The sequence below is a fragment of the Ahaetulla prasina genome, chromosome 9 (assembly GCF_028640845.1).
Source record: "Ahaetulla prasina isolate Xishuangbanna chromosome 9, ASM2864084v1, whole genome shotgun sequence".
Taxonomy (NCBI): Eukaryota; Metazoa; Chordata; class Lepidosauria; order Squamata; family Colubridae; genus Ahaetulla; species Ahaetulla prasina.
Window position 1 is genome coordinate 34,792,461 of NC_080547.1, and position 24,550 is coordinate 34,817,010.

The 24,550-nt window shown below is 40.9% G+C and overlaps 1 protein-coding gene across 1 annotated transcript in view; it reads right to left on the reverse strand.

Moving 5' to 3' along the window:
* The window catches only part of LOC131204032 (zinc metalloproteinase-disintegrin-like MTP9), a 50,447-nt gene that overhangs the window by 16,949 nt on the left and 8,948 nt on the right, over positions 1-24,550 (reverse strand). The window contains exons 6-11 of the mRNA XM_058194833.1: positions 18,831-19,029; positions 17,339-17,401; positions 16,603-16,674; positions 15,939-16,108; positions 14,522-14,606; positions 13,708-13,838 (exon numbers count right to left, since the gene is read on the reverse strand). Of these exons, the coding sequence (XP_058050816.1) occupies positions 13,708-13,838; positions 14,522-14,606; positions 15,939-16,108; positions 16,603-16,674; positions 17,339-17,401; positions 18,831-19,029 (720 nt within the window). The remainder of the gene's footprint in view (positions 1-13,707; positions 13,839-14,521; positions 14,607-15,938; positions 16,109-16,602; positions 16,675-17,338; positions 17,402-18,830; positions 19,030-24,550) is intronic.

Consider the following 24,550-nt stretch of genomic DNA (forward strand, 5'->3'; position numbering starts at 1 on the left):
ACTCCTCTAGGTCTTCTGAATGCATGTTTGCCCACCAAGACTCCAGAACATACACAAATATATCCAGAAAAGGAAACTTTAAAGCCCAGAAGCTACAGCACAGGAGAAGATCAAAACCTATGCATTCACTTGCTTTCTGCATTATTTAGCTTATAGACAACTTCAGTCCAAAAATATTCAACATTTTTTGTGAGTTAGCATTTTCAGGATATTGAAGGATGAAGTCCTAAACAGACTTAAGAATGAGTTGTTCTTTCTGAATAAAAAATTAGACTCCTAATTTTTTGACTCCTCCTGATTCAGTAACATTATAATATATTGTCACCTTCTGATATATAGCTCATTGCATACAAGAAGCTTGATCTACAATATATCTAGAATGCATTGTGCCAAAATGCCATCATTGAGGACTTGGAGATGTCAAATCCACAAATAAATATGGATGAAAATGACATGGATCAAAAATAAGAAGATACTTTATTTGTAAAGAAGTTATGCCTGTATATAAGTTTTCACTTGAGTACAAATAGGTAACAGGTATCCTTTCGACTGACCTGAGCAATTGCTACAGAATACGTCGGCATGCAGAGGCTGCCCGTATAACCAAGTCCTATAGTGTCTCCATCGAAGTCAATGTCCCTGTAAGAAAGAAGGGGAGGGGGATAAAATTTATATACGATAGAAGCACATTATGTAGTCTTAGGGCATACATAACTCTCTATGGCTTTTTGCAAACCCCTCGCCCCGTCCTCAGTTACTACCAGTTTTCAGAATGTTAGAATTCATTTTAGGCTTTAGTCTCAGAAGCCATTTAACTAAGCAGATCTGTTAAACTTATTCAGGATGCATTTTCACTATATGGTGATCTGGCTGGTGTTAGCGTGAATTAGGTTGGGGAGAGGAGTTAGCATGTTGTCTGAATCCAGTCCACTAGGTTAATTTAAATTCCATTAACTATGAAAACCCCCAATACGTATTTATTTAATAGATTTTGTCTATCAATTTAGCTGTGGGGTTATTGAAGAATAGATGGGTTTGGAAGAGGTGATTGGGTGACAAGTCAAATCAACATCTGTGACAAACATAAAATGGATTTTTTGGGTATATTTTAACAGTCTCCCTTGCACTTAGATCTCCCTCCATCTAGCCCCTAAGATATTTCATAAGACCTACTTGCTATGCACGTATCCTATTAGATTGCTCACCACACAATTGTTATTTGCCCAATATCTGATAGATATATAAAACAATAACTGTGTCAATTGTATAGGCTGATTGGGTGCAGAACTGAGTAGTTAAGAAACTGGGCTTGTTGATTGGAAAGTGGACAGTTTGAGACCTACGGTAAGTAATGCCAGATGCAGTGAGGTCCAATTACTTGCTCCAACTCCTGCTAATCAAGCAATTCCAAAGCAGAGAAAAATAAGTAGATAAATAGGCACCATTTTGGTGGGAAGGTAATAGCATTCCATGTGCTTTTGGCATTTAATCATGCTGGCCACTTGATCATGGAAGCATCTTTGGACCAAGTTGGCTCTTCAGCTGTGCTATTGCTAAGCTCTATAAATAGATTAGGTGTTTTATTATTCTGCTTTATTCTTGGTTTATCAGTTGTGTAATTCAAGCATTCATTTAATTGATGCAAACTGGGAACCAAAACATTACTTAATCGAATGAAAATGCATGTGTAAGCACAGCCAAAGCATAGCAGGATAATCATTTGAGTTTCAATTTTAAATCCAGGTGAAATGAAATCAACCTGAGTTTTTGACCTGCAGTCATTTAAGACTTCTCAAAAATAGTTCGACCCAGAAATATAGTTCACATATGGGTTAAAGTATACAGCATAGAGCGGAAGCTGTGTAAGCACTAACCTTCCCATAATCCCCCACTCCCAGATACCCCCACTCCATTTCCCCACAATGAGACGTACGTGAGTAACTGAGCATTATCATTCCTTTGGCGTGGCAGCAAATCTGTTTCTCTCCATTCTCCAAATAAGGCCAAAGTGACATCCGATGCTGATTGCACGTTAATTTTATCTCGGTTGGACCAAATTTCTAGGCCAATCAGTGCTACATGAATATTCAAAGCTCTGTAAATCTGTCAGGTGAACATGGCAACAATCAGAAACTCAAATGTAAGTAAACCTTGAGAAACCTTTCAAGATTAAAAAGCAACTGACATTGGCTTCTATGGGCAGGTTAAAAAAAAAAGATCTAGGCATCCGTAGAAGAGAAATCTCTGGAGCTCTGGACTCAGTTGTGGAGTCCTTGGTGCTCTCTGAGTTTGCTGCTTTGCTTACTCAAGAAAGTTGTTTAGTCACATAATGAAATGTCTCCAAGGGAACAACCACATAAGAGGCTTATTAACCTAGTTATTGAATTAAACTATTTTCTGAGATGGCCTTACAATGCTGGATCACCAACTGGCCAAATGACCCAGTTTTGCCTGACTCGAAGCCCCAAAAGGTAGCATTCTTATAGAAGTCCATCTCCTAGCTCTCTTTACCTGGTTAGTGTGTTGTGTGAACACAGTGAGAATCTGAGATGGGACTGAGAGAAGTTTAAATCTAACAAGTGAAATCATTGCCATGTTCTCTTACCCTATTTACAATGTTGACAGTTTCAAATACTGTTGTTCTTATAGTAGTTAAATTGCGGCTGTAGTTCTTGTACTACAGAAAAGACAAAAAAAAGTTAAGATGAGATCATAATTATAGGAAGAAGGGAGAGAAGGAGGGAGAGAAATAACATATCAGTGAAAGGATCATTGAATTTGCTGATTTAGACAAAATACTTTTTATCCAAGCAGTCCAAAGAATTCTTTTGTGCTGATCTTTTAATTTACATTTGTGCCATTAATATATTAAGATTATTAACTTTTCAGCAGCATACATAAACTCACCTCCTGGTTGGAGAAAATTTTGGTCAGCCTACTGCTTTCCTAAATTAGATGCCATATTTCCACATTTAGAGAAGTGTAAGATAAGCATTCTCCACTAGACATCTTACTCTTCATGTGTTGTCAACTTACTTATTTATTTAATTTAATTTATATACCGCCGTTCTCCTGAAAGACTCAGGGCGGTTTACAGCCAGGGTAAAAAGCACAAATCAGAAAAGTTAAAAAAACATTAAAAAACTAATTAAATTAAAGGCTGAAGAAATTGAAGACTATAATAAAACCCCAATAAAAGAAACTTCATTAAGCCAGTCCTGCACGATAAAATAGAAAGGTCTTTAGCTCACGGCAAAAGGTCTGGAGATCAGGAAGTTGACGTATCCTCGGAGGCAGCTCATTCCAGAGGGCAGGAGCCCCCATGGAGAAGGCTCTCCCCCTAGGGGTCGCCAGTCTACATTGTTTGACCGACGGCACCCTGAGGAGACCCTCTCTATGGGAGCGAACGGGTCGATGGGAGGCTATTGGTATCAGCAGGCGGTCTCGTAGATAACCCGGTCCTATGCCATGGAGCGCTTTAAAGGTGATAACCAACACCTTGAATTGCACCCGGAAGACCACCGGAAGCCAGTGCAGCTCGCGCAGGACAGGTGTTACATGGGAGCCTCGAGTTGCTCCCACTATTACCCGCGCGGCCACATTCTGAACCAGTTGGAGCCTCCAGGCGCTCTTCAAGGGGAGCCCCATGTAGAGAGCCTTACAGTAGTCCAGGCGGGAAGTGACGAGAGCATGAGTGACCATGCATACGGAATCCCGGTCCAGGAAGGGACGCAACTGGCGTATCAGGCGAAGCTGATAAAAAGCCCCCCTGGCAACGGCCGTCATATGCTCTTCTAAAGACAGCCATGCATCCAGGAGGATGCCTAGATTGCATGCCAATGAATCGCCCCCAACCGTCAGTGATGGTGTTAGCTGGCTATACTGGGACGCCAGTATCCATAGCCACTTTGTCTTGGAAGGGTTGAGTCGAAGCCTGTTTCTCCCCATCCAGACCCGCACGGCCTCCAGACACCGGGACATCACTTCAACGGCATCGTTGGGATGGTTTGGGGTGGAAATGTACAGCTGAGTATCATCAGCGTACAGATGGCATCGCACCCCAAAACCACGGATGATCTCACCTAGCAGCTTCACATAGATGTTGAACAGAAGAGGCGAGAGAACCGACCCCTGTGGCACCCCACATATGAGGCGCCTCACGGCCGATCTCTGCCCTCCTGCAAACACCGTCTGCGACCGGTCAGAAAGATAGGAGGAGAACCACCATAGAACTGTGTCCCCCACTCCTAACCCCTCCAACCTGCGCAGCAAAATACCATGGTCGATAGTATTGAAGGCCGCTGAGAGATCTAATAGGACCAGGACAGAGGAGCAACCCCTGTCCCAAGCCCTCCAGAGATCATCCACCAACGCGACCAATGCCATCTCCGTGCTGTACCCAGGCCGGAAGCCGGACTGAAATGGGTCAAGATAGGCAGTTTCATCCAGGTACTGTGGGAGTTGTCGCGTCACCACACTCTCTACAACCTTCGCCACAAAGCGAAGGTTGGAGACGGGATGATAGTTCGCTAGAACAGCTGGATCCAGGGAGGGCTTCTTGAGGAGGGGCCTCACTACGGCCTCTTTCAAGGCGGCAGGGAAGACACCCTCTGTCAAGGAAGTGTTGACAATTCCCTGAAGCCAGCCTTGTGTAACCTCCCGGGTGGTCAATACCAGCCAGGAGGGACACGGGTCCAATAAACATGTGGTCACGTTCAGCCTCCCCAGTATCCTGTCCATGTCTTCAGGAGCAACGGTATCGAACCCTTCCCAGATAACATCCTCAAGACCTATCTCCGTCATCCCGCCCGAATCCACCCAGTCAGAGTCCAGACCATCCCGAATCTGAGCAATTTTATCATGCAGATATTGTCCGAAATCCTCAGCACGCCCTTGCAAAGGGTCCTCCCGTGCTCTCAGATGGAGGAGGGAGTGGGTCACCCTAAACAGGGCGGCTGGGCAATTCTCTGCCGATGCAAGAAGAACGGAAAAATACTCACGTTTTGCCGCTCTTATCGCCACTAAGTAGGTCTGAACATAAGACCTTACTAGTGTCGGGTCGGATTCAGAACGACTGGCCCTCCAACCACTCTCTAGGCATCTTTTCCGGTGCTTCATCTTTCTCAGTTCCTCAGAATACCAAGGAGCCTTGTGTATTGGATAGTGCAGGAATGTTTCAAAGAAACCCATAGAATTGTTTAACCAGTGTGGGATAAAAATAAATTTAGATGGAATCCAAGAAGAACAAATGTGCAAATTAGAGTATATTTAGAAATGTCTCCTAACTTTGTAAATATTGGTTGGCTCCAATAACAAAAAAATATCAAAGTTTATGATAAAGCACATTTTAGGAGAAATCCAGTTAAGATGTTTGTTAATGTCTTCAAAAATGTCCAAATTAAAAAAGGCAGAAATCGAGGCTTCTGGTGGCTCCGCTCTCTCCGAAGGACGCCCTAAGGGCGCCCGCGCTGGGATTCTGTAAAAGCCGGCGAAATCAACGGCTGAAAGTACCTTCCCCGGTAAGGAGAAGGGAAAGAGCAGGAGAAGGAAAGGTAGAGCTCTCTCTAGAGGCCCCGTTTGGGGAACTCGAAAGGGAAAGTTCCCTGGAATTCCTTCTGCAAAGCTCCAGCCCCAGTGTGTTTCTGCTTTAAGCAGACAGAGAAGAGAGCGACCACTTCTGCTTCAATTGATTGTTATGGATATTTATAAGCAGACAGAATAAAACACAGGAGATCAGTCATTTAAATTGCAAGTATTAAATCTGACTTCTATTTTTTCTTTTAAAAAAATAATAATTTTATATTCAAAATCCTTTCCTCTGTTAAATTAATCCAATCAGAAATTAAAGTTAAAACAACTGCATCATAGTACAATTTCAAATTAGGCATTTTTAAACCCCCTCTTTCACTAACGTCTTGCATTATTTTTAACTTTATCCTCGGTTTTTTACCCTTCCATACAAATTTATTAATCCCTTTTTGCCATTCTTGTAAATTTGCATCTTTCTTCAAAATTGGAATCATTTGAAACAAAAATAAAAATCTAGGCAAAACATTCATTTTTATAGCTGCCACTCTTCCCAACAATGATAATTGTAACTTCTTCCATTTCTCCATTTCTTTAATTACTTTTCCCCACAATACCTCATAATTGTTTTATATAATTTTACATTCGATGCTGTAATGTATACTCCTAAGTATTTAACCTTTTAACTACTTCATATCCAGTTATTCTTTCTAATTCTTCCTCTGATGTGTATTCATATTTTTAATTATCATTTTGTCTTCTGTTGATTCACTTTAAACCCAGATACCTTACTATACTGATCAATTGTCTCCATCAAATATACAGCTGAATGTATTGGTTGAGATAAAGAAACAACCAAATCATCTGCAAACGCTCTTAATTTATAATCTTGATTTTTAATTCTAATTCCTTTTATTCGATCTAAACCACGTATCTTACTCAATAATATTTCCAAAGTTAGAATGAATAATAATGGTGACAAGGGACATCCTTGTCTAGTCCCTTTCTCAATCTTGAAAGATTCTGTTAATCCACCATTTACTATTATTTGAGCTGTTTGCTTTTGATATATAGCCTTAATTGCTTGAATAAAATAATCCCCAAATTGCATTTTTTCTATTACTTTAAACAAAAACTGCCAATCCAATCTATCAAAAGCTTTTTCGGCATCCAAAAAGAGGAATGCTGCTGAAACCTGGCTGTTTCCTTCCAAATATTCAAGTAAATTTACAATTTGTCTCATATTATATCTCATCTGTCTCCCCTTAATAAATCCATAAAGGTTATGGTTTGTTATATGGATGGCACGCATATGTAATATATGACAAGAAAATTGATAAGACATTTAAGAATAATATGGTTAGAAGTGCGTTGTTGAGGATTTGGAAAAAATATCAATATAAGTTAGATGGAAAGATACCAATATGGACCATCCCCAGACATATGATAGAGAATATAAATATATTACAAAAAATGGAAGTTATCACTTACAAAGAGCTTTTGACTATGGAAAAAGGGGAATTACAGTTGAAATCTAGGGAGAAATTGAGGGATGAAGGAAGAAATTATACATGGTTCCAGTATGGACAATTGCAATCTAGATGGAAAATAGATCAGAAAATTGGTATAAGGCAAAGTGATGATAATCTGGTAAAACAAATAAAAGATCAAGGTCAACAGCATATAAAGAGATTATATAATGTATTGGTTGAAATTGATTCAGAAATGGAGTTGGTTAAAGATTGTATGGTAAAATGGGCACAAAATTTTCAACAACCTATAATGTTAGAAACATGGGAAAAATTTGGGTGAGGAATGTTAAATTCACGCAAGCACAAAATTTAAGAGAAAATTTTATAAAATGTTTTATAGATGGCATTTAGATCCTAAAAACTGTCATGTATGTATCCAAATGTGAAAGCAAAATGTTGGAGATGTGATTGTGAGGATGCTACCTATTATCATATATGGTGGACTTGCAAAAAGTTAAAGCCTTTTGGATTAAAAATATGGTGGATTATGCAGAACATTTTGAAAAGAAGATCAAGTTTGTTCCACAGTTCTTTTATTAGGAATAATCTCAGATTGCACTGTTATAGAGACAAAACTGATTCTGAATTTAATAACTGCTGCAAGATTATTGATTGCACAATATTGGAAGAAAGAAGACTTACCTACAATTGGAGAATGGATTAGTAAAGTATCAAATTTAGCAGAAATGGCAAAATTTCTGCCTACTTGAAAGACTGTACACAAGAAAAATATATATTGGAATGGAGGAAGTGGATTGATTATATTCAAAATAAGTATCAGATTAAAAATATCAATTAGTTTTGAGTGAAGTTAGGAATTATTATGTATTAGTTTAAGAAAGAAGGAATTGATAGTGTGATGGTGTGAAATAGAATATGTTTTATGTTATATTTTAGATTATGTTTGTTAGTTACAATACCCTGTATTCTGTTCTGGGAAGTCTCGCGGCGGGGCGGAAGGGGGCCGGGAAGGGGGAGGCTATAAATTGATTGGTTGCCATTGTACAGGAATAATGGTAGAATTAAACAAGTTGGAATGGTGTAATGTCGGGACTGCTCGGCAAACACTCCCGAAGAGAAAGGGTAAGGAAAGAGGAGTAAAGAAGGAAGAAAGTAGGTAGGTAGGTGGGTAGGGAGGAAAGAAGGAGGAGAAGAAAGGATAGGAGGAGGAGAAGAAGGAGAAGATAGAGGGTTAGAAAGGATGGTAGTGAGAAGTGGGAAAGAGGAGGGGAAGTAGGAAAGTGAGGAGAAGGTGGTGGGGGAAGTTTAAGAAGGATGAGAAGGGAAGAAAGGATTAAAGGGGGGAGTGGCAGTCGAGCAGCCCTGACTGAGTATAATTTGAGTATAGGACTGATTGTTGGATAAGTGATTGTATTGTACACTGGTCAGATTGTGGGAATTATTATGGAAAAATTAAAAAATTTTTTGCAAAAATAAATAAATAATAATAATAATTTTTTTTCCTCTCATCTACAATCAACACAATGAAATAAAATGGCATTTACTTGTTGAGAAAGTGAAACTGAATGGAGATTTTATCTTATTGTACTGGACTGTGGATTGTTGGATTATTTTAGTTTGTTTAAGTATTTCATAAGGGGATTTTCAGCAAGAACTTTGCCATGAAGGTTTTTTCAGAAGAATGGATTCGTGACTTTATACAGGATTATACAGAAAGAATGTATTTAATTATTCAACAATACGAATTGGAAAAAAATGGAGGCGTTTTGGATGAGAGTTTGGAGGAAATTAACCAAAGTAATCAGGACTTGGAATATGGAATGGATGTAAAGAAGCCTTTTTTAAAAAGTTTGGAGGAAAAGCCTGAAGTTGTGCTACAGGAGGCTGTCTCCGAAATGGAAAAATTCACAGGGTTAATGCTTTCCAAGAGTTCTCTTTTCGGATTGAGGAATATACGGCAGTAACTCGTGGATTCTTCCAGAAAGTCAGGAAGCTGAGTTAGGGCATCAATCTCAAACATTGCCCACCCTTATTTAAATTGGGATTCCATGCAAACTCAGTCAAAGAACAAATATATTATTTTCACAGACGTGATTTAACATGCCAAAAAAATGCATTTTAGATTGAGACAAGGCTGAAATTTTGTTAAATTATCCTCCCTATGGATAATTTCAAAAGGGTCAAATAAACTGGTAGAAGGGATAGGAAATAGGTTAAAATGGTTTGCTCAAAGAAAACAGCCAAGGGCCTCTGGTGGCTCAGCAGACTAAGACAGTCTGTTATTAACAGCTGCTTGCAATTACTGCAAGTTCAAGTCCCACCAGGCCCAAGGTTGACTCAGCCTTCCATCCTATATAAGGTAGGTAAAATGAGGACCCAGATTATTGGGGGCAATAAAAAGTTGACTTTGTATATAATATACAAATGGATGAAGACTATTGCTTAACACATTGTAATGGCTAGTATGGAGCAGGGTACAATCTCTCTCGGTGTTAAAAATAAACATGTCTTACTCTGCATTGTTCACAACACTCTCCAAATTCACACTGTACTCCATCTCGCAGTTTACAAGTTGTAGCGTTGCAGCAGGCATTTTGACAATCCTGAAAACCAAAGCATACCAAATGATGTCATAGGCTTTGGCCTGGTCTTTTTGAATTGGTCTATTTTGAAGAGGGAAACTGCCAAGGAAAAAGATATTTCTGCGATGTGTTCCCTCTTATGGGTTCATGCTACCAAATACATAAACAGTTTCTTATTGCAAATGGATGATGGGATATCTGTGTGAAACAGACATAGCTGATATTTCCTATGTGAAAAGAATCTACTTCTTATGTGACCATCGAGTAGACTTTTCCTCCTCCTTTTGTCTCTCAAGGACATTATTGCATGTATATCTAACAATATAAAGAAACACTTCACTAAATTACTGTTCTTATAAAAATATTATTAGGAATCAGAGTGTAGATTAAAGGTCATAAATTCTGGGAGGAAGCAGCTCAAGAAAATAGTGGGACAGATAATGTGGCCATGTCAACAAAATAGGGGTTTTCAGTACGGAAGGGTTTTCTTGGAGAGGTAAATCACCCATTACCTCAGGAGACCCACAGTCACATTCTTCTCCCACTTCCACAAAGTAATTTCCACAAACTGCAGGTGCAACAATATCTGTGCTCAAAGGTTTGTTGAGAATGCATTGTGGACTTTGATTAGTAAGATAAGTCTGGTATTCCTGGATACTACAAGAGCTGAACACATCTAAAGGATTTGAACTGTAGAAATGAAACAAAACAAGATCAGGACATCATCCATATTTGGACTAGGAACAGAATTCATTGCAAAAACATATACAAAGGCTAATGAAGAAATACAGTGATTTTATCCTCTAACGCTAACAAAGTGATTTATTAGTGATTTTTTTTTCTCTAAGCTAACAAAATAGCTAACGGAACAGTGGAATTTTGTTTTTCTTTTCTTCTTTTGGAGGGATAGTAGTTTTTATAACAATGAATACTTTGTGGCAAATAGAAAGCTAAGTATACTAACTCTATTTGCCTTAAAATATTCATTGTTCATTTCTTTTGTTGAAAGGTCATAATATCAGCAACGTCCCACTGACCACTAAAACTGCATATTTAAATGGATGCAAACATGGCATCATAAGCCCACCCAAGCAGCTTCCTAATGTTAATACAAATCTTTAGGAATACAAAAATTGGCCACCAAGTTAGTTCTTGAATACAAGAACACAAAGGAGTAGGCATGGCCAGCGTCACAACGGAACGGACACGAACCCTGAGATATCCGGGGTGAGCACTGAAAATCCCCTCAATATGGGGGTCCGGCTTGGACCATAGCTGCCCTGCAGGGGCAGTGAAGAATGAAGGGAACCGCTGGAATGAACAACAAAGTTGTAAATTCCCTGCAGCTCTGGCTTTTTTCCCTCGACCCAGCGAGGAGGACCACAGCCATCACCAGCTGCCTGAAGTCGGGACAGTCACAAAGAACTGGCAGGAGGATAAAGCACAAACACTGAACAAAATATTGAAGCTGGGTGAGTTAATACCAGCTCACGAAGGGGCACTTGGAGTAATTTTGCCAATAAGCTTTTAAAGACAAATTGAGAAATAGTGGCTAATTTAAACAGGAAATGAAAATGGAAGGAAATAATTAATGATACTTAAAATCTGACAAATTTGGCTTGGAACCTAAGTCTAGAGCCCTAATTAAATAGAGAAAACAGAGAAAATAAGACTTCTAATTAAAATTGACTTTGGAGAATTTTGGAGGTTTTTATCGATTATTTAAAAATTACAAGCAAGAAGAAAAAAGAAAGGACTTAACTAAGACTTTAAAAATGGATTTTATTCGAACATCTCCCAGTTCCTCTATTCTTTACAAATTTGGACTTAAAGGATTGCAATGAAACTATTTAAACTGGACTGAAAAAGGGAAACAAATTGATGCAGAAGAAAAAGGTGCATCTCTATCTTAGACAAAATGGATACTTTGTTAATTGTGGATTGCAACTGTAGACTAAAGACTGACACCTAAAGGCAGAAGAAGAAATACAGGAGGGAAATGTCTTTGTGATTTCAGGACAATTTCAAAGGAGAATTTTAGCAACCAGATGGCTGACCTTTAAGACTTATAACAGCAAAGAACAAAGCAGAAAACAATGGAAAACAAGAGAAGTAAGCAAGAAATATAAGAAATGACTACAGAACTGGAATATTAATAATATTTTAGGAAAGACAAGAGCTGCTTGCAGCAATGATAGTTAAGAATACAAAAAGCATGATATAATAATGTAAAGCTAAAATGTGTATTAAAGATCATCAGAGGATTATAAAAATGTTGAGAAAAGGAGGAATGGGGTATTAAGAAATTTAATAAGATGAAAATATGAAAGTTTTAAGCATATGTAATCAAATTGAAATAATTTGAGATAAAACTTTCAATAGAATATTTGAATATAAGCATGAAATTATGTGAGAAATTAGACATGTTCGCTCCTTTTCACTTTGCTCTTTTCATTTTGTTTATTATTTTAATTTTTTTTCTTTTATTTGGAATGGGATTATGAAATTTGTGGGTTGCCACAAAGAAGAGGGAGTCGGGCTGTTCTCCAAAGCACCTGAGGATAGAACAAGAAGCAATGGGTGGAAACTGATCAAAGAAAGAAGCAACTTAGAACTAAGGAGAAATTTCCTGACAGTTAGAACAATTAATAAGTGGAACGACTTGCCTGCAGAAGTTGCGAATGCTCCAACACTGGAAATTTTTAAGAAAATGTTGGATAACCATCTGACTGAGATGGTGTAGGGTTTCCTGCCTGGGCAGGGGGTTGGACTAGAAGGCCTCCAAGGTCCCTTCCAACTCTGTTGTTATATTATATTATATTATATTATATTATATTATATTATATTATATTATATTATATTATATTATATTATATTATTTTATATTATATTATATTTTATTATATTATATTATATTATATTATATTATATTATATTATATTATAATATTATATTATATTATATTATATTATATTATATTATATTATATTATATTATTATATTATTATATTATTATATTATATTATTATATTATATTATATTATATTATATTATATTATATTATATTATATTATATTATATTATATTATATTATATTATATTATATTATATTATATTATATTATATTATATTATATTATATTATATTATATTATATTAAATAATAAGTGATGGGAGACCTTTTTGAAACTAAAAGGTGAGATTTAATGTGTGAAAGATTTCTTTAGATATTACCTTATCCTTATTTTCTTTTTTAGTTACTGGTCTGTCTTTGATAAAATTAGAGATAATTATGGTTGTATTTTGTTTAATGAAGAAGCGGGGGGCAAGAAAGGGGGCAAAAATGAGGGAACTAGACTTGATTTAACATCAATCTCAGGATAGAGGGGTAGAATGGATGTTTTGATAGAAATGTGCAAATAATAAAATTTTAAGAGGGGAAGGGGAAAATATTGGTTAAACAATACAATGAGGGGGTGAAATTTGAAATGTGTTTTAATTATGTACTTGACTGATAACTTGTTCAAAAAGACTTGTATGTGGTCTGTTGTATGTTCAGAATATTTTCCACCCCATTTTGCTTCCCATTTTAGGAATGTCTAACCTGCTTCTCTCTTTTATCCATCACAGATATTCATATTTGGTTTCTTGGGCTATGCTTCCTATGCTCTTTCTTTAAACTCCTGTGTTTTGGAGGAAGCTGCTGAATGATGGCTATTCGGTTGTCGAGAGCAGTTCTACCTTTCTAAATATGACACATTTTCACTACACATGGTAAAGTGACACACAAATGACTCAAACCAGTGGTGAAATCCCCCCATTTCTATCCGACTCACCAAACCCGGTAGCACCAGCGGCAGGAGGCTCTGCGCACCCACCAGGATGTCATTACATCCCATTTTTTAACCATCTGCGCATGCATCTGTGCGGGAGCACACCCAAACCGGTAGCGAAAGTAAGTAGATTTCACCGTTGATCCAAACCCTCTTTTTTTCTAACTTCCTGACTATTTCATTTTTGTAAGTCCTTAGTATATTTAACAATTAATTGCAAGTATTTAACAATAACTTAATTGGAAAGGCATAAAAAGTGTTCCACAATCCTTACGCTATTGATGGAGACATAACGCATGCGTTAGCAGCGCAATTACAGGAAGCTGTGTCATGATTAATGCCCAGATTATGACCCAACTCATGGGCCACTGTAGATGCCATCAAATCTATTCTTTCGCTATGATCCTGAAGAAAAGAGAATACTTTGTTTATTGTTAGTCCATTAAGAAACTGAAAGTGAATCCAATTATTATTAACACTAAGTGTCTAAAATTGGTGACTAAGTGACAAATTTTGAGTCGAGGATACCATCTCAGAACTCCTCTAGGTCTTCTGAATGCATGTTTGCTCACCAAGACTCCAGAACATACACAAATACATCTAGAAAAAAAAAACTTTAAAGCCCAGAAGCTACAGCACAGAAGAAGATCAAAACCTACGCATTCACTTGCTTTCTGCATTTATTTAGTTACTAAAACTTGCAGGCAACTTATTCAACATTTTTTGTGTGAGTTAGCATTTTCAGGATATTGAAGGATGAAGTCCTAAACAGACTTAAGAATGAGATGTTCTTTCTGAATAAAAAAATAGAGCACCGTTTGACTCTTCCTGATCCAGTAACATTATAATATATTGTCACCTTCTGATACATAGCTCATTGCATACAAGAAGCTTGATCTACAATATATCTAGAATGCATTGTGCCAAAATGCCATCATTGAGGACTTGGAGATGTCAAATCCACAAATAAATATGGATGAAAATGACATGGATCAAAAATAAGAAGATACTTTATTTGTAAAGAAGTTATGCCTGTATATAAGTTTTCACTTGAGTACAAATAGCTAACAGGTATCCTTTTGACTGACCTGAACAATTGCTGCAGAATACATGGGCACGCAGAGGGTGCCCACGTAACCAAGTCCTACAGTATATCCATCGAAGTCAATTCTCCTGTAAGAAAGAAGGTGAGGGGATTAAAATTTATAGATGATAGAAGCATATTTTGTAGTCTTAGGGCATATATATAACTCTCTATGGCTTTTTGCAAACCCCTCGTCCTATCCTCAGTTACTACCAGTTTTCAAAATGTTAGAATTTATTTTAGGCTCTAGTCTCAGAAGCCATTTAACGAAGCAGATCTGTTAAACTTATTCAGGATGCATTTTCACTATATGGTGATCTGGCTGGTAGCGTGAATTAGGTTGGGGACAGGGGTTAGCATGTTGTCTGAATCCAGTCCACTAGGTTAATTTAAATTCCATAAACTATGAAAACCAACCCCCAATACATATTTATTTAATAGATTTTGTCTATCAATTTAGTGTGGGGTTATTGAAGAATGGATGGGTTTGGAAGAGGTGATTGGGTGAAAAGTCAAATCAACATCTGTGGCAAACATAAAATGGATTTTTTTGGGGTATATTTTAACATTCTCCCTTGCACTTAGATCTCCCCTCCACCTAGCCCCTAAGATATTTCATAAGACCTACTTGCTATGCACGTATCCTATTAGATTGCTCACCACACAATTGTTATTTTATATATCTTATAGATATATAAAACAATAACTGTGTTAATTGTATGACAATATATAGGCTGATTGGGTGCAGAACTGAGCAGTTAAGAAACTGGGCTTGTTGACTGGAAAGTGGACAGTTTGAGATCTACCGTAAGTAATGCTTGATGCAATGAGGTCCCGTCATTGCTCCAACTCCTGCTAAGCAAGCAATTCCAAAGCACAAAAAAATAAATGGATAAATAGGCACCATTTTGGTGGGAAGGTAATAGCATTCCATGTGCTTTTGGTATTTAATCATGCTGGCCACTTGACCATGGAAGCATCTTTGGACCAAGTTGGCTCTTCAGCTGTGCTATTGCTAAGCTCTAAAAATAGATTAGGTGTTTTATTATTCTGCTTTATTCTTGGTTTATCAGTTGTGTAATGCAAGCATTCATTTAATGAATGCAAACTGGGAACCAAAACATTTCTTAATGGAATGAAAAATGCATGTGTAAGCACAGCCAAAGCATAGCAGGATAATCATTTGAGTTTCAATTTTAAATCCAGGTGAAATGAAATCAAGCTGAGTTTTTGACCAGCAATCATTCAAGGACTTCTCAAAACCAGCTCTCATCTACAAAAAAAGAAAGTGGTTGACCCAGAAATATAGTTCACATATGGTTTAAAGTATAAAGCATAGAGTGGAAGCTGTGCAAGCACTAACCTTCCATAATCCCCCACTCCCAGATACCCCCACTCCCTTTCCCCACAATGAGACGTACGTGAGTAACTGAGCATTATCATTCCTTTTGCGGGGCAGCAAATCTGTTTCTCTCCATTCTCCAAATAAGTCCAAAGTGACACCCGATGCTGATTGCACGTTAATTTTATCTCGGTTGGACCAAATTTCTAGGCCAATCAGTGCTACATGAATATTCAAAGGTCTGTAAATCTGTCAGGTGAACATGGCAACAATCAGAAACTCAAATGCAAGTAAACCTTGAGAAACCTTTCAAGATTAAAAAGCAACTGACATTGGCTTCTATGGGCAGGTAGAAAAATAAAAGATGTAGGCATCCATAGAAGAGAAATCTCTGGAGCTCTGGACTCAGTTGTGGAGTCCTTGGTACTCTCTGAGTTTGCTTCTTTGCTTACTCAAGTAAGTTGTTTAGTCACATAATGAAATGTCTCCAAGGGAACCACCACATAAGAGGCTTATTAACCTAATAAACTATTTTCTGAGATGGCCTTACAATGCTGGATCACCAACTGGCCAAATGACCCAGTTTTGCTTGACTCGAAGCCCCAAAAGGTAGCATTCTTATAGAAGTCCATCTCCTAGCTCTCTTTACCTGGTTAGTGTGTTGTGTGAACACAGTGAGAATCTGAGATGGGACTGAGAGAAGTTTAAATCTAACAAGTGAAATCATTGCCATGTCCTCTTACCCTATTTACAATGTTGACAGTTTCAAATATTCTTGTTCTTATAGTAGTTAAATTGCGGCTGTAGTTCCTGTACTACAGAAAAGACCAAAAAAAAAATTAAGATGAGATCATAATTATAGGAAGAAGGGAGAGAAGGAGGGAGAGAAAGAACATATCAGTGAAAGGATCATTGAATTTGCTGATTTCAACAAAAATACTTTTTATCCAAGCAGTCCAAAGAATTCTTTTGTGCTGATCTTTTAATTTACATTTGTGCCATTAATATATTAAGATTATTAACTTTTCAGCAGCAAGCATGGGCTCTTCTCCTGGTTGGAGAAAATTTTGGTCAGCCTACTGCTTTCCTAAATTGGATGCCATATTTCCATATTTAGAGAAGTGTAAGATAAGCATTCTCCACTAGACATCTTACTCTTCATGTGTTGTCAACTTGGATAAACAAATAGTTCAGGAATGTTTCAAAGAAACCCATAGAATTGTTTAACCAATGTGAGATAAAAATAAATTTAGATGGAATCCAAAAAAAACAAATGTGTGAATTAGAGTATATTTAGAAATGTCTCTTAGCTTTTTAAATATTGGTTGGTTCCAATAACAAAAAAATATCAAAGTTTATGATGAAGCACATTTTAGAAAAAATCCAGTTAGGATGTTTGTTAATGCCTTCAAAAATGCCGAGATTAAAAAAGGCAGAAATCAACGTAGAAAAAAATGGAATGATATCCAGGATACTTACCATTGCATTGTCCACAACTACGTAAAACTCAATGTATTTTTTGACATCCAAGTATCTGTCTTGCTAAAGAAAACAATAAACAAAAGGCTGTTTAGAGAAGTTGCTCCTAGCAGCCCACAAGAATCTTGGTCATCATCAGATAATTAGAAAACTGCTTGTTATACTCCCTGGTCAAAATACTTGATTTTCAGAAATGTTGGTTCTTTGAAGAAGACATTTATAGGGAGACAGCTTGGTAAAATATTAGCACTTAGAGCGGGACCCCCCAAACCCTGGGCCACAAACCACTTCTGGGCCTTGGAAATGGTGGATGTGCATCTCACTTGCATGGGCAGCGAGCAAGCACGGGCGAAAATGCTCCATTTGCATGAGATGGTGCATGTGCCCACTGCTCACACAAATGGAGCTGTGCACACACATGACCCTTCTTCTCATATGGAACCAACCCCTCCCCCCCACCCCCAATCCATCTCCAAAGCTGGAAAGGTTGAGGAACTGAATGTTTGAGGAAAAAGTACATTATGCAATGGATTGTCAAGCAGAAACAAATGTTGTTACCTTTTAAAAAAGTTTGTCACGACACAAATAACTTTCTTTATATTAATATGCTGTGACAACTGTTTCCAATTAATCTGTTTTTGGAATTTAGGATGCTGACATTGAAAGATAATTGTATATAAGACTACCTATTTCTGAACAGAATTTAATTTTGACCCCCTGAACTCACCCTAAATGGTCAAAGATGTACATCTTGCTTTTGATGTAATTTTGAAATGATTACTGAAATATTGTTTCAGACTGCTCAGGCAAAAGGAACAAGAACAACATGGTTAAGTGCTGAGAGTAGTTTCTTTACTGCTGCTCTCCTATAGACAGGAATCTTGCCAGACTAAAGTACACTCTGAGTAACCATTGGATACATCCTGTGAAAATTTTGGGGAGGATCCTCTCTGGGCTTCTTTCTGCAATCCAAGGACTCATTGCTGATCTGCCTCTTATTTCCCTGGGAAAGAGCCCTTCCCTCCTGCCTTCCACTCCTAGATTTCACCACTACAATGCCCAAATTACTCAGGAAGGACACTTAAGCTAAGATCTGCATGTGTGTGGGTGTATTACTTGCTTCTTTCCCTAGGAAAGTGTATTCATGTTTTTTCAGCCTATAGAGCTGTAAAGCCAAATTGCCAATTCTAGAATGCAATTTCTCTCCTTGCTCTCTGACAGCCACTTTCTTAACTCTGCTGCACATGATCCAGTTTGAATAAAGTGACCATGACCAGACATTGAGACTAGAACATTCAAGATAAAGGACCAATTAAGGACCAATTAAACATAATGTATGAAACCACAACTTGCTGAGGATAAAGAATTTAGAAATGGGGGCTCCTCCCTTATGAATTCTATCTAATCACCCAAAAATTTCTCTTTTAATTTACAAATAAATGTATCCCTGTTCTCAAATGACATTATATACTTGAGGGTTTATGAGACTTACTTCTTCAGGAGTAATAGACCCATGAGAGGCCTTTTTAATGGGATCATCTGATTTCCAAGTAGTCTCGGTTACCCCACAGATTTTGGGGGTCTCCTCCTCCTTTTCTACATATTCAGCTTTGTAGACTGCATGGGCTTCACTGTCGGAAAGCTTCATGGGTTCAATAAGATATGTCTCCCTTTGATACTTGAACTGTCCTCTGTAAAATAATGTAGAAAAGGGTGGTCAGAGATGGATAACCGATAAAAGAGAATATTGTTAGTTCAGGGATGACCTGCACTGATGATGTTACCTAGTTGGGTAATGAAATGTCTTCAAGGAAACAACTAAGCTCTGAGAGCCATTTTTAACTAACCAAGTCAACAGTCCCTGTGTTTTTGAATCCCTCCTTAAAACTAACTGAATTTATTATTTTCTATCCTCAGAACTCATATCACTTTCTCATGCTTCCCAAAGATTCAGCTACAATCAGAAAAATACACATTCGCAACACAACCAAGAAATACCCGTACAGTATTTGTATGGAGAAAGTTTGGCATGGAATTCAATATTGTATATCACCTAGAGTTTTTTTAAAAAAATATTGTTTCTATTTATTTATTTATTTATTTATTTATTTATTATTCATATTTGTATACCGCCCTATCTCCCGAAGGACTCAGGGCGGTTCACAGGCAAATAAAACATTTATATACACATTAAAATAACCATTAAAAAACTTATTCTAATGCCAAATTTTAAAATATAAATATTAAAACCAATTTAAAACCCCTATAAATTTAAAATCTAGGCCAGTCCTGCACAGATGAATAAATGTGTCTTGAGCTCGCGACGGAAGGTTCGGAGGTCCGGAAGTTGACGGAGTCCTGGGGGGAGTTCGTTCCAGAGGGTGGGAGCCCCCACAGAGAAGGCCCTTCCCCTGGGCGTCGCCAGATGGCACTGCCTAGCTGACGGCACCCTGAGGAGTCCCTCTCTGTGAGAGCACATGGGTCGGTGAGAGGTATTAGGTAGCAGTAGGCGGTCCCGTAGATAACCCGGCCCTATGCCATGGAGCGCTTTGAAGGTGGTTACCAAAACCTTGAAGCGCACCCGGAAGGCCACAGGTAGCCAGTGCAGTCTGCGCAGGATTGGTGTCATACGGGAGCCATGAGGGGCTCCCTCTATAACCCGCGCAGCTGCATTCTGAACTAACTGCAGCCTCCGGATGCCCTTCAAGGAGCCCATGTAGAGAGCATTGCAGTAATCCAGGCGAGGCGTCACGAGGCGTGGTGACCGTGCATAGGGCATCCCGGTCTAGAAAGGCGCAACTGGCGCACCAGGCGGACCTGGTAAAAGCTCTCCTGGAGGCGGCCGTCAAATGGTCTTCAAAGACAGCCGTTCATCCAGGAGAACGCCCAAGTTGCGCATCCTTCCATCGGGCCAATGACTGCCCCAACAGTCAGCCGAGGACTCAGCTGACTGTACCGGGATGCCGGCATCCACAGCCACTCTGTCTTGGAGGGGCACCCTGCAGTAGGCGCCGGGCACTGCCCCCTGTCATCTGCACATTCAGATGGGAGAGAACCGATAAAAGAGAATATTGTTAGTTCAGGGATGACCTGCACTGATGATGTTACCTAGTTGGGTAATGAAATGTCTTCAAGGAAACAACTAAACTCTGAGAGCCATTTTTAATTAACCAAGTCAACAGTCCCTGTGTTTTTGAATCCCTCCTTAAAACTAACTGAATTTATTATTTTCTATCCTCAGAACTCATATCACTTTCTCATGCTTCCCAAAGATTCTGCTATGATCAGAAAAATACACATTCGCAACACAACCAGGAAATACCCGTACAGTATTTGTATGGAGAAAGTTTGGCATGGAATTCAATATTGTATACACTTAGAGTTTTTTTTAAAAAATATTGTTTCTATCTATTTATTTATTTATTTATTTATTTATTTATTATTCATATTTGTATACCGCCCTATCTCAGGGCGACTCAGGGCGGTTCACAGGAAAATAAAACATTTATATACACATTAAAATAATCATTAAAAAACTTATTCTAATGCCAAATTTTAAAATATAAATATAAATATTAAAACCAATTTAAAACCCCTATAAATTTAAAATCTAGGCCAGTCCTGCACAGATGAATAAATGTGTCTTGAGCTCGCGACGGAAGGTTCGGAGGTCCGGAAGTTGACGGAGTCCTGGGGGGAGTTCGTTCCAGAGGGTGGGAGCCCCCACAGAGAAGGCCCTTCCCCTGGGCGTCGCCAGATGGCACTGCCTAGCTGACGGCACCCTGAGGAGTCCCTCTCTGTGAGAGCGCACGGGTCGGTGAGAGGTATTAGGTAGCAGTAGGCGGTCCCGTAGATAACCCAGCCCTATGCCATGGAGCGCTTTGAAGGTGGTTACCAAAACCTTGAAGCGCACCGGAAGGCCACAGGTAGCCAGTGCAGTCTGCGAGGATTGGTGTCATACGGGAGCCATGAGGGGTTCCTCTATAACCCGCAGCTGCATTCTGAACTAACTGCAGCCTCCGGATGCCCTTCAAGGAGCCCATGTAGAGAGCATTGCAGTAATCCAGGCGAGGCGTCACGAGGCGTGGTGACCGTGCATAGGGCATCCCGGTCTAGAAAGGCGCAACTGGCGCACCAGGCGGACCTGGTAAAAGCTCTCCTGGAGGCGGCCGTCAAATGGTCTTCAAAGACAGCCGTTCATCCAGGAGAACGCCCAAGTTGCGCACCCTTCCATCGGGCCAATGACTGCCCCAACAGTCAGCCGAGGACTCAGCTGACTGTACCGGGATGCCGGCATCCACAGCCACTCAGTCTTGGAGGGATTGAGCTTGAGCCTATTTCTCCCCATCCAGACCCGTACGGCCTCCAAGCACCGGGACAACACTTCGATAGCTTCATTGGGGTGGCCCGGTGTGGAAAAGTACAGCTGGGTGTCATCAGCGTACAGCTGGTACCTCACACCGAAGCCACTGATGATCTCACCCAGCGGTTTCATATAAATGTTGAACAGAAGGGTGAGAGGATCGACCCTGCGGCCCCCCACAAGTGAGGCGCCCGGGAGCCGACCTCTGCCCCCCTGTCAACACCGTCTGCGACCGATCGGAGAGATAGGAGGAGAACCACCGATAAACGGTGCCTCCCACTCCCAATCCCCCCAACCGGCGCAGCAGGATACCATGGTCGATGGTATCGAAAGCCGCTGAGAGGTCTAATAGGACCAGGGCAGAGGAACATCCCCTATCCCTGGCCCTCCAGAGATCATCCACCAACGCGACCAAAGCCGTCTCAGTGCTGTAACCGGGCCGGAAGCCGGACTGGAACGGGTCTAGATAGACAGTTTCATCCAGGTGTAAGGGAAGCTGATATGCCACCATACTCTCTACAACCTTCGCCGCAAAGCGAAGGTTGGAGACCGGACGATAATTACCTAAAACAGCCGGGTCCAGGGATGGCTTCTTGAGGAGGGGTCTCACCACCGCCTCTTTCAAGGCGGCCGGGAAGACTCCCTCCACCAAGGAAGCGCTCGTAATTGCCTGGAGCCAGCCTCGTGTCACCTCCTGAGTGGCCAGCACCAACCAGGAGGGGCACGGATCCAGTAAACACGTGGTGGCATTCAACCTACCCAACAACCTGTCCATGTCCTCGGAGCCACAGGGTCAAACTCATCCCATAAAATGTCACGGTCAGACCATTCTTATTTTAATTCGTGAATCCATCTGCTGCAGTTTGCTAAAACCCTATAAATTTAAAATCTAGGCCAGTCCTGCACAGATGAATAAATGTGTCTTGAGCTCATGACGGAAGGTTCGGAGGTCCGGAAGTTGACGGAGTCCTGGGGAGTTCGTTCCAGAGGGTGGGAGCCCCACAGAAGGCCCTTCCCTGGGCGTCGCCAGATGGCACTGCCTAGCTGGCGCACCTGAGGAGTCCTCTCTGTGAGAGCACAGGTCGGTGAGAGGTATTAGGTAGCAGTAGGCGGTCCCGTAATGCCCTATGCCATGGGCGCTTTGAAGGTGGTTACCAAAACCTTGAAGCGCACCGGAAGGCCACAGGTAGCCAGTGCAGTCTGCGCAGGATTGGTGTCATCGGAGCCACGAGGGCTCCCTCTATAGCAGCTGCATTCTGAACTAACTGCAGCCTCCGGATGCCCTTCAAGGGAGCCCATGTAGAGAGCATTGCAGTAATCCAGGCGAGACGTCACGAGGGCGTGAGTGACCGTGCATAGGGCATCCCGGTCTAGAAAGGGGCGCAACTGGCGCACCAGGCAGACCTGGTAAAAAGCTCTCCTGGAGACGGCCGTCAAATGGTCTTCAAAAGATAGCCGTTCATCCAGGAGAACGCCCAAGTTGCGCACCCCTTCCATCGGGGCCAATGACTCGCCCCCAACAGTCAGCCGAGGACTCAGCTGACTGTACCGGGATGCCGGCATCCACAGCCACTCTGTCTTGGAGGGATTGAGCTTGAGCCTATTTCTCCCCATCCAGACCCGTACGGCCTCCAAGCACCGGGACAACACTTCGATAGCTTCATTGGGGTGGCCCGGTGTGGAAAAGTACAGCTGGGTGTCATCAGCGTACAGCTGGTACCTCACACCGAAGCCACTGATGATCTCACCCAGCGGTTTCATATAGATGTTGAACAGAAGGGGTGAGAGGATCGACCCCTGCGGCACCCCACAAGTGAGGCGCCTTGGAGCCGATCTCTGCCCCCCTGTCAACACCGTCTGCGACCGATCGGAGAGATAGGAGGAGAACCACCGATAAACGGTGCCTCCCACTCCCAATCCCCCCAACCGGCGCAGCAGGATACCATGGTCGATGGTATCGAAAGCCGCTGAGAGGTCTAATAGGACCAGGGCAGAGGAACATCCCCTATCCCTGGCCCTCCAGAGATCATCCACCAACGCGACCAAAGCCGTCTCAGTGCTGTAACCGGGCCGGAAGCCGGACTGGAACGGGTCTAGATAGACAGTTTCATCCAGGTATAAGGGAAGCTGATATGCCACCATACTCTCTACAACCTTCGCCAGCGGGTTGGAACAGACGATAATTACCTAAAACAGCCGGGTCAGGAAGGCTTCTTGAGGAGGGTCTCACCACCGCCTCTTTCAAGGCGGCCGGAAGACTCCCTCCACCAAGGAAGCGCCGTAATTGCCTGGAGCCAGCCTCGTGTCACCTCCTGAGTGGCCAGCACCAACCAGGAGGGGCACGGGTCCAGTAAACACGTGGTGGCATTCAACCTACCCAACAACCTGTCCATGTCCTCGGGAGCCACAGGGTCAAACTCATCCCATAAAATGTCACCAAGACCACCCTCAGCCGTCTCACCCGCGTCACCGCAATTTTGGTCCAGACCATCCCGAAGCTGAACGATTTTATCGTATAGATAACCGTTAAACTCCTCAGCACGTCCCTGCAACGGGTCATCCCGCTCCCCCTGGTGTAGGAGGGAGCGAGTCACCCGAAACAGGGCGGCTGGGCGGTTATCTGCCGATGCAATGAGGGAGGAGGCGTAGCTACGCCTCGCTTCCCTCAATGCCACTAGGTAAGTCCTAGTATAGGACTTCACTAGTGTCCGATCAGCTTCCGAACGGCTAGACCTCCAGGAACTCTCTAGGCGTCTTCTCCGGCGCTTCATCCCTCTCAGCTCCTCGGAGAACCAAGGAGCCGGTTGGGACCTGCGCCGGGTCAGAGGCCGCAAAGGCACGACCCGGTC